Here is a 10,464-nt window from a genome sequence, read left to right as displayed (position 1 = left end):
AATAGTAGGCCAAATCTGCATTTCCCATCACGTTGTAATCCCACTCATTGGCACCATTGGTAAGGGTAAACCTTTGGCCTGGCACATAAAAGATTACAATGAATAAGTCATGTTGGCTGGCTGCAGATCAGCTGATGTCAGATGATACAAATTAAAGGCATACCTGCTCCATGCCTAATCTGTAATAAACCTTTGTAGTAATGTAGATCTCAATTAATGAAAATATCTTTCCAGTTATCTCAGAACATTATTTTACCATGACTCACAGCAGTTAGATACATAGTAGCCTTGTTCATACAGTTCAGCAAATCAGAAATGACCTTTTAAATGCAAATTGTTTGTCAAAACATACTAATGATTTACTTATGATGTATCTCTCTAGTCTATACTGTGCAATATAATTATTAACAGGTGATTAGTCATCAGAAGACCAGAACAGGAGTTTGAGACAAATAAAAGAGCACTTTTCCTTTAAGAACTTGTCGTCACATGACATGATGCGGAAGAATTACAATCTCACGCTACATTTGCACATGTGTTTGTGTATTAGACATTTATTGCTAGAAATGTGTCGTTTTAGGACATTTATTGTTGCATTAATTTATAATTAGATGATATAAGTGAAATGACAAATTGCTTAAAGCTTGGTAAACAGTAACGTATTTGAACAGTGTTAGCAAGCTAGCTACAATGTTATAGTGTGCTATGGTGTCACATTGATTCATTTAGCATATTAAACATTTGTAGCACTGACACGTCACATTACATAACTGGTAAGACCATGGCTTAATACCTGGCTTCTGATTATCAATTCAGTGATTTTTACATAACTTGGGGTATAATATTGGTTTTATCCCTTTCTTTGTGACAGGACAGTCTATCTACCATGACTATGAAGGAGGAAGCACCGAGTGTCCCTGAGTGCTACATCTCAGAACATGAAGGGTTCTATGGAACCATCAAGAACTTCACCAGAGACTTTGTAGTCACAGAGATAGACATCCATGGCCAGATGGTCACTAAACCCAGTGTATCTGATGTTCCTCAATCATCCAACATTACTGAGGCATGCCCAGGTGCCAAGTCTGAAGGAAAGACAAATATTATTAGCCCAAAACATCAACACAACCTCAAAGAAGAGAATTCAGAACCTGGACCCGGTCAGAATGGTGACATCACATCCACCGCCAGCCAAGACTGTTTTGACCTGAGCATAATACTGGGTCAGGCTGTCTGTGAAGAGCTAGAGCAGTTCACTGCTTTATTGAGAGAGATGTCATCAAGTCCAAATGATGGCGTTGAGAAGAAGCTGGCCAACCAAGAATCATCCAATGGCAGTGAGAAGAAGATGGCCAATCAAGAGTTATCCCTGGGTTCATTCCCAGACAAACACCAAAGGGCTAATGTCCACCGCGCTGTCCGACACAGCTTTCCCTTCCTGTTGACAGTAACCAACCAATCAGAGATCAGGGTTAAGGAGGACCCTGACTTTAAGCTCCTATCAGGTTTGGTCTCCGAGGAGGAGGCCGAAGACTTTATCAGGTTCATCGACACCAAGATGCCTAATTCTGTGTACACGTTCAGGGGTGATGACAGTAAGGAGCACAGGACGGCAGTGCACCACTTCCTCAGTAGACGGTTTGGTAAACTGGTGGAGACCAAGAGTTTCAGTGACCAGCAGCAGAAGACTACGGCCATTACGGTCAGGTTGAGAGAAAAAGGGAAACCCAGGAAGAGGACGGCTGATGACAGTAAAGAGGAAGAGGTCTATACAGGTGAGAGGTCTATAGAGAACCTCACAGACTATGTTTCTCTTCTATATCACTCTCCTATTTCTCTCTGTTTACTCTGTCTCTCCTATTTCTCTCCGTTTACTCTCTCTCCTATTTCACTCCGTTTACTCTGTCTCCTATTTCTCTCTCTCCGTTTACTCTGTCTCCTATTTCTCTCTCTCCGTTTACTCTGTCTCCTATTTCTCTCTCCTACTTGATGTTTTTCTCTTCTAATTCTGTATGTACAGCAAGAAAAATGTTATTAGCCCAAGTAAGCATTTATATATCTGCTTTAAACTGTACGTAACAAAAAAAAACATATCCTTGGATTTATCCTCCCCAAATCCTGAATATGGACCCCACAAAACTGACCTTAAATCAGTGTTTAATACCAACCTCAAACCACTCATAACACTCTATTCCCCTGGCCATACTTAGAATGAATACTACTTAGAATGAAGCAATGTGTTGGGCATGTATTCTAGGAAGTTAGTGTGGATACTATTGGCATAGGTTTCCTTCCCCTGCAGCATTCACTCTGAGGAAGGAGAACCTAGAGACTCTGGAGGCTATCAGCTACATGGCAGCTGTCCTGGGGGTGCTGCCCTCTGACTTCACCTACGCTGGCATCAAGGACAAGAGGGCCGTCACCTACCAGTCCATGGTGGTCAAGAAGATCTCACCACAACGGTAGATACAGTACAGTTGTTAGATAGAATGTATTGCTGTTTCCATTCAAAGTCCTTGGCTTAGCCTATGTGCTTTGGTCAACTCCCCTAGACTATAAACAGAGATTTGACTAAAGCACTAACAGACTGGATCACCAGGCTATCCTTGGCTATGGTTTGATGATGATGATGAATATTTACAAAGTGCTACATTCTATTGGGGGCAAACTCAACTCATCCATCACCACCACATTCATGCATTTCTAACATGCTAGTCCAGTGAGTTCACTGTCCACTGATGCATATCCTGTCCTCATCATGGGGACCGGTCAGACTAGTGCTGATGGGAGGGATGTGTGTTGTCAGGCTGAGAGAGAAGGCCAGTGAGTTTGAGAAGAGGGGGGTGGTCCTCTCCTCCGTCCGCTCCGTCTCTGAGCCTCTTCATCTGGGTAGACTCCAGGGGAACCACTTTGACCTAGTGGTACGGGATCTGAGGTCACACCAGGGTCATGGCACACTGATGGAGCTGGACTCACGGGTGCAGGAGGCTGTGGAGAACGTAAAGGTGAGACACTCTTATTCTGTGGCCTCCATTCAACCCTGGTCCTGGAGAGATGCAGGGTTTTGTCCAGCCCAGCACTGAAGCACTCAATGTAACTAATCAACCTAATCACCAAGCGCTTGATTGGCTGAATAAAAACATCAGACCCTGTTGGCCCCCAGACCCAAACTTGGAAACAAATGTAGATTTCTCTGTGCACTTTAATAGTCCTTTCCACTGCACTGTGTGTAAGTGAGGAGTGTTGTTCTCTGATCTGTAGTGAGAAGTAATTAAATGTCAATTATTTTAGGTCAAGGGGTTTGTGAACTACTATGGACCTCAGAGGTTTGGGACTGGACAGAGTGTTCAGTCTGACCGCATCGGACTGGCCCTGCTCAAAGAGGAAATGGTACAGTTACATCTTCTGTGTTCTTATATTACAAGAAACTGAAAACATTGGATGTCAATGTTTCTATTTGTTCTGTCTGACTTGTGGTGTGGGTTGTCTTTCATGTGTCTCAGGTGGCAGCTGTCCGTCTGTTTTTCACACCAGAAGAGGGTGATGACCCTCAGAGTGTTGCCAAGAGACACTTCCTCCAGACTGGTGAGAAATTCCTGCTTACACTAGTCACCATTTCCTGTTTACCATGTTCTCTGTTTATATGGACCCAACCTTTTTCAGATTAAAAAATGTTCACCTTGATTTAACCAGGTCGGCCAGTTGACAACAAGTTCTCATTTACAACTGTGACCTGGCCAAGATAAAGCAAAGCAGTGCGACACAAACAACAACACAGAGTTACACATGGAGTAAACAAACATACAGTCAATAATACAGTAGGATTTTTCTTTTCACATGTTTTTCATTTTCTACTCTTCTCCATTCTGACCCTGTTCCTCCACCCCTCTCCTCCCTCATCTCAGATAATGCCAAGGAGGCCCTGTTTCTGATGCCCATGTCCAAGGCCAGAGAGAGGATGATGCTGAGGGCCCTACATCGCTATGGGACGGGCCCAGAGGGCTGCACCCGTGCCTGGCTCAGCCTGCCCCATGGGATGAGGGTCTTCTACCCCCACGCATACTGCAGGTCTGGGATTCATATCACCTGTTTAATTGCTTTTAAATATCCTGAATCCTTTATGGTTCTATTTGTATTCCTACTTTCATTTGTATTTCCTTCTTCCTCTTCACTCACTTTGTTTGAAGTATACTATATCAATAAAGATTGTTTTGATTTGCAGCCGGGTCTGGAACGAGGCGGCTGCACACAGGCTGACCACGCTGGGCCACAGGGCCAGGCAGGGAGATCTGGTCTGGAAGCAGAGGAGAGAGGAGGGGATAGAGGCGGGAGAAACCAGCTTACCTCAGGTAGTTCAGTTCCAGGATGACTTAATAACGGAGTCAAATAAACAGTCAAAATCACTTGTGTGAATCATTTTTAATCGGTGCTAGAGAGTTGGCCACTAGGCTCTATCTTTGAGTGTGACACCCAGTGATACTCGCTCACTGAGATTGAACCAGCCATTAAGATGGTACTGAGATGGACCTTTGTACTCTCTACTCCCCCAGATTCATGTTGTTACTGCTGCAGAGGAGGAGGAGGAAGTCTACTCACTAGGACAGGTATGTATACACACACACACACACACACCTGTCCACTCCCCTGTTCTACAGTACCAGATTCATGTTGTTACTGCTGCAGAGGAGGAGGAGGAAGTCTACTCACTAGGACAGGTATGTATACACACACACACACCTGTCCACTCCCCTGTTCTACAGTACCAGATTCATGTTGTTACTGCTGCAGAGGAGGAGGAGGAAGTCTACTCACTAGGACAGGTATGTATACACACACACACACCTGTCCACTCCCCTGTTCTACAGTACCTTGTACCATTTTAACTATTAATCTACTCTGCAAACATGGGTGTGTTGTCTGAGTGCGTTGCCGAGCTCGGTGAAACCTACATCCACAAAACACTACACAAATCAAATGGGTTATGATTCTATTGAATCCATTGTTCACTTCTGCTGTGCTCTTCCATCAGGTGGTTCTTCCCATGCTTGGCAACACTGTGAAGTACCCAGAGAACCCTGTAGGGGGCTGGTACCAGGAGAGACTGGCGAGGGATGGACTACAGAGCTGTCGTTTCAGAGTCACTCCTCTCAAACTGAACCTCCCTGGCTGCTACCGCCCCTTACTGGCCATCCCACATAGCCTGACCTACAGGCTGGAGCAGGGCCAGAGAGCTGGGGAGAGGCAACAGGAGTGGAATGGAAAGTCACAGGCTAGTGGAGCGGTACCACAGCACCCTGACACAGACACAACTAGACCTGGAGGTCTGGAGAGGCAGAGAGGAGGGGAGAGCGTGCAGGGTAATGGAGAGGGGGAGTCAACGGTGAAGTACCCTGACACAGACACACCTAGTTTGACGTTGAACTTTGACCTGGACTCTTCCTGCTACGCCACCGTCTGCCTCAGAGAGGTCATGAAATGTGACCCTTAAACTGGAGTCTCAGATGTTGTATGTACTACTGTGTGTACAGTATTTTGATTAATATTGTACTTTGTACACAGTATGGCCTCTTGTGTACATGTAGGGTACTGCTACAGTATTGTGTTTTGTACACAGTATGGCCTCTTGTGTACATGTTGGATACTGCTACAGTATTGTGTTGTGTACACAGTATGGCCTCTTGTGTACTTGTAGGATACTGCTACAGTATTGTGTTGTGTACACAGTATGGCCTCTTGTGTACACGTAGGGTACTGCTACAGTATTGTGTTGTGTACACAGTATGGCCTCTTGTGTACTTGTAGGATACTGCTACAGTATTGTGTTGTGTACACAGTATGGCCTCTTGTGTACATGTAGGGTACTGCTACAGTATTGTGTTGTGTACACAGTATGGCCTCTTGTGTACATGTAGGATACTGCTACAGTATTGTGTTGTGTACACAGTATGGCCTCTTGTGTACATGTAGGATACTGCTACAGTATTGTGTTTTGTCCACAGTATGGCCTCTTGTGTACATGTAGGATACTGCTACAGTATTGTGTTTTGTACACAGTATGGCCTCTTGTGTACATGTAGGATACTGCTACAGTATTGTGTTGTGTACACAGTATGGCCTCTTGTGTACATGTAGGATACTGCTACAGTATTGTGTTGTGTACACAGTATGGCCTCTTGTGTACTTGTAGGATACTGCTACAGTATTGTGTTGTGTACACAGTATGGCCTCTTGTGTACATGTAGGATACTGCTACAGTATTGTGTTGTGTACACAGTATGGCCTCTTGTGTACATGTAGGATACTGCTACAGTATTGTGTTGTGTACACAGTATGGCCTCTTGTGTACTTGTAGGATACTGCTACAGTATTGTGTTGTGTACACAGTATGGCCTCTTGTGTACATGTAGGGTACTGCTACAGTATTGTGTTGTGTACACAGTATGGCCTCTTGTGTACATGTAGGATACTGCTACAGTATTGTGTTGTGTACACAGTATGGCCTCTTGTGTACATGTAGGGTACTGCTACAGTATTGTGTTGTGTACACAGTATGGCCTCTTGTGTACATGTAGGATACTGCTACAGTATTGTGTTGTGTACACAGTATGGCCTCTTGTGTACATGTAGGATACTGCTACAGTATTGTGTTTTGTACACAGTATGGCCTCTTGTGTACATGTAGGATACTGCTACAGTATTGTGATCAGTTTGCTGATTCGTTGCCTGATTTGTCAGACATGTCGTTAATAAAAAAAATGCTTTGTTAATTTACTGACTGAATGAGAATTCTTCACAGTGGATTAGAGGTAGAATCACATTGAATGTTGAAGTTCATTTAGTTGTGTGAATGTAGAAGAACCTCAACCTGCACAGCATGGCCACTAGAGGGTGATCTCAGCCTGCACAGCATGGTCACTAGAGGGTGATCTCAGCCTGCACAGCATGGTCATTAGAGGGGGATCTCAGCCTACACAGCATGGTCACTAGAGGGTGCTCTCAGCCTGCACAGCATGGTCACTAGAGGGTGATCTCAGCCTGCACAGCATGGTCACTAGAGGGTGATCTCAGCCTGCACAGCATGGTCATTAGAGGGGGATCTCAGCCTACACAGCATGGTCACTAGAGGGTGATCTCAGCCTGCACAGCATGGTCATTAGAGGGGGATCTCAGCCTGCACAGCATGGTCATTAGAGGGTGATCTCAGCCTGCACAGCATGGTCATTAGAGGGTGATCTCAGCCTGCACAGCATGGTCACTAGAGGGTGATCTCAGCCTGCACAGCATGGTCATTAGAGGGCGATCTCAGCCTGCACAGCATGGTCATTAGAGGGTGATCTCAGCCTGCACAGCATGGTCATTAGAGGGGGATCTCAGCCTGCACAACATGGTCACTAGAGGGTGATCTCAGCCTACACAGCATGGTCACTAGAGGGGGATCTCAGCCTACACAGCATGGTCACTAGAGGGGGATCTCAGCCTACACAGCATGGTCACTAGAGGGTGATCTCAGCCTGCACAGCATGGTCACTAGAGGGTGATCTCAGCCTGCACAGCATGGTCACTAGAGGGTGATCTCAGCCTGCACAGCATGGTCATTAGAGGGCGATCTCAGCCTGCACAGCATGGTCATTAGAGGGGGATCTCAGCCTGCACAGCATGGTCACTAGAGGGTGATCTCAGCCTGCACAGCATGGTCACTAGAGGGGGATCTCAGCCTGCACAGCATGGTCACTAGAGGGGGATCTCAGCCTGCACAGCATGGTCACTAGAGGGTGATCTCAGCCTGCACAGCATGGTCACTAGAGGGTGATCTCAGCTTGCACAGCATGGTCACTAGAGGGTGATCTCAGCCTGTACAGCATGGTCACTAGAGGGTGATGGTGCCTCATGAGTTGTTTATCAGGTGAACAAGTGAATTAATACCTACTTGAAGGTACAGTAACTGAGTAAAACATGTTAACACTAGTCTGTCTCTCTTTAGATGCCAGTACTGGACAAACTCTTGCCAAGCTATAGTAGGATAATGATCATTTGATCTGATAGAACATGTTCTATCAGATAACAATTCTCATAAACTGATTCCTAAGTCTGTGCCTGTCCGTACCCAACAAGTCATTGCTATGCTAATCTTTCATTTAAAAAACATATTGCAACAGCAGCTGTGGGAATATTCAAGAGAACTAATATGAAATGTAAGGAAGCATAAACCCAAAATATATAATATAATTCTCCCCCTCATCATGCTCTAGCCTCTGTCTGGCCCTCTGAAATCAAAATAAAATTCAGACAGCTATGCAGCATCTCAAATAGCTCCCTACTCCCTTTATAGTGCCAGGGCTCTAGTCAAAAGAAGTGCACTGTAAAGGGAATAGGATGCCTTTTGGGACAGACAGCGTTTCTCCTGTGGGTCATTGGTAGATTTCAGACTAGATTTCTTTTAAAAGCAGGACCATATCAAATTTCTGTCATGAATCATTTAATTTGATTCTTCACTTCCATTTTTAGCTTCTGTTAGTGATGTGAAAACCTTACTGTTAGAGAGTAAGTGTGGCATGTCTGAGTTTGGGTTTGTGGGTTCTGACTTGTAGTCGGGCCTAAGCAGCGTTTGGTGAAGTACCTGCCTGTAGGGTTAGGGCAGAGTGTCTGAGTGTCAGAACAGAAGGAGTGTACAGCAGACAGTATTAACTCCTGAGGAAATCTCAAATGAAATGTGGCTTCTGAATGTTTTCTGTACTAGTGACTTTTCCCCTGAACAATGGGATCTATTTATCTTTCAGTACCTCTGATATGTTGCACGTCAAGGCCTTGGAGGGAATAGACGGACGTGGAAAGTGTTGTTTTGGATATGACAGGCTGACATAAGGCTACATAATGCGTCATAGCGTCTTAATAGCGTGGTGGTACACCTCCCTACAGGATAGTACAACTGGAGGGCCTTTCCTAAGGGACTACATGGTGTTTAGAGGTCAACCATCAAGCAGTCTTGGTTGTAGGTGGAGTTTTGATTTGGGGTTTGAAGTCTGAACTGGGATGGTTCTGTCTGTGTCTGTGTCCTGCTTAGCAGTGAGATGTGAATGTCCCGCTAACTAGCCTGAACTCAACAGCCCTCGTGGAGCATGTAGCCCACATCCCTGGGCCTCAGACACTTCCCTCTCATCAACCTAAATGTGTTTTAACTAGTGGATGTTATGTCAGCCCCAGCCCTGCTCTTCACATACTGAATAGCATCTCTTAACCTAAAATACGAGCCTGAATTGACCAGGAGTGTCTGTGAACTACTTTGACTTCACCACCATAGCACTGTCTGAGAGAGAGAGAGAGAGTGTGTGTGTGTGTGTGCTGATTGTGCTTGGCTTTGACCCTGAAGTATCTGGTCATTGTTGAGGGGTAGACAGCCTGGTCGTTGTTGAGAGGTAGACATCCTGGTGGTAGTTGAGAGGTAGACATCCTGGTGGTTGTTGAGAGGTAGACATCCTGGTGGTTGTTGAGAGGTAGACATCCTGGTGGTTGTTGAGAGGTAGACATCCTGGTGGTTGTTGAGAGGTAGACATCCTGGTGGTTGTTGAGAGGTAGACATCCTGGTGATTGTTGAGAGGTAGACATCCTGGTGGTTGTTGAGAGGTAGACATCCTGGTGGTTGTTGAGAGGTAGACATCCTGGTGGTTGTTGAGAGGTAGACATCCTGGTCGTTGTTGAGAGGTAGACAGCATGGTGGTTGTTGAGGGGTAACAGCATGGTGGTAGTTGAGGGGTAGCAGCATGGTGGTAGTTGAGGGGTAGACAGCATGGTGGTAGTTGAGGGGTAGCAGCATGGTGGTAGTTGAGGGGTAACAGCATGGTGGTAGTTGAGGGGTAGCAGCATGGTGGTAGTTGAGGGGTAGCAGCATGGTGGTAGTTGAGGGGTAACAGCATGGTGGTAGTTGAGGGGTAGACAGCATGGTGGCAGTTGAGGGGTAACAGCATGGTGGTAGTTGAGGGGTAGACCGCATGGTGGTAGTTGAGGGGTAGACAGCATGGTGGTAGTTGAGGGGTAGACAGCATGGTGGTAGTTGAGGGGTAGACAGCATGGTGGTAGTTGAGGGGTAACAGCATGGTGGTAGTTGAGGGGTAGACAGCATGGTGGTAGTTGAGGGGTAACAGCATGGTGGTAGTTGAGGGGTAAAAGCATGGTGGTAGTTGAGGGGTAGCAGCATGGTGGTAGTTGAGGGGTAGACAGCATGGTGGTAGTTGAGGGGTAGACAGCATGGTGGTAGTTGAGGGGTAGACAGCATGGTAGTAGTTGAGGGGTAGACAGCATGGTGGTAGTTGAGGGGTAACAGCATGGTGGTAGTTGAGGGGTAGACAGCATGGTGGTAGTTGAGGGGTAGACAGCATGGTGGTAGTTGAGGGTTGAACAGCATGGTGGTAGTTGAGGGGTAGCAGCATGTTATTTGTTGAGGGGTAGACAGCATGGTGGTAGTTGAGG

At 45.9% G+C, this 10,464-nt stretch overlaps 1 protein-coding gene across 1 annotated transcript; it reads left to right on the top strand.

Moving 5' to 3' along the window:
• Window positions 1-514: 514 nt before the first annotated feature.
• On the top strand, window positions 515-5,577 carry LOC139379278 (pseudouridylate synthase PUS7L-like). Its single transcript, XM_071122080.1, has 10 exons — window positions 515-773; window positions 872-1,775; window positions 2,303-2,462; window positions 2,807-3,005; window positions 3,292-3,390; window positions 3,504-3,585; window positions 3,906-4,068; window positions 4,223-4,349; window positions 4,551-4,604; window positions 5,030-5,577. Exons 2-10 carry the CDS (start codon window positions 887-889, stop codon window positions 5,486-5,488), a joined length of 2,232 nt encoding a protein of 743 aa, XP_070978181.1. The 5' UTR covers window positions 515-773; window positions 872-886; the 3' UTR covers window positions 5,489-5,577.
• Window positions 5,578-10,464: the final 4,887 nt, after the last annotated feature.

This window comes from Oncorhynchus clarkii, chromosome 21 (assembly GCF_045791955.1).
Source record: "Oncorhynchus clarkii lewisi isolate Uvic-CL-2024 chromosome 21, UVic_Ocla_1.0, whole genome shotgun sequence".
NCBI classification, from domain to species: Eukaryota; Metazoa; Chordata; class Actinopteri; order Salmoniformes; family Salmonidae; genus Oncorhynchus; species Oncorhynchus clarkii.
This window is presented reverse-complemented; position numbering and strand designations above follow the sequence as displayed.

What these genes read in the sequence shown, in the direction of transcription:
- LOC139379278 (XM_071122080.1), top strand. Translation starts at nt 887, where the DNA reads ATGACTATGAAGGAGGAAGCACCGAGTGTCCCTGAGTGCTACATCTCA. An exon ending in AGAGGAAGAGGTCTATACAG is followed by an intron (nt 1,776 to 2,302) that starts GTGAGAGGTCTA and finishes CTTCCCCTGCAG; the next exon opens with CATTCACTCTGAGGAAGGAG. An exon ending in AAGTCTACTCACTAGGACAG is followed by an intron (nt 4,605 to 5,029) that starts GTATGTATACAC and finishes CTCTTCCATCAG; the next exon opens with GTGGTTCTTCCCATGCTTGG.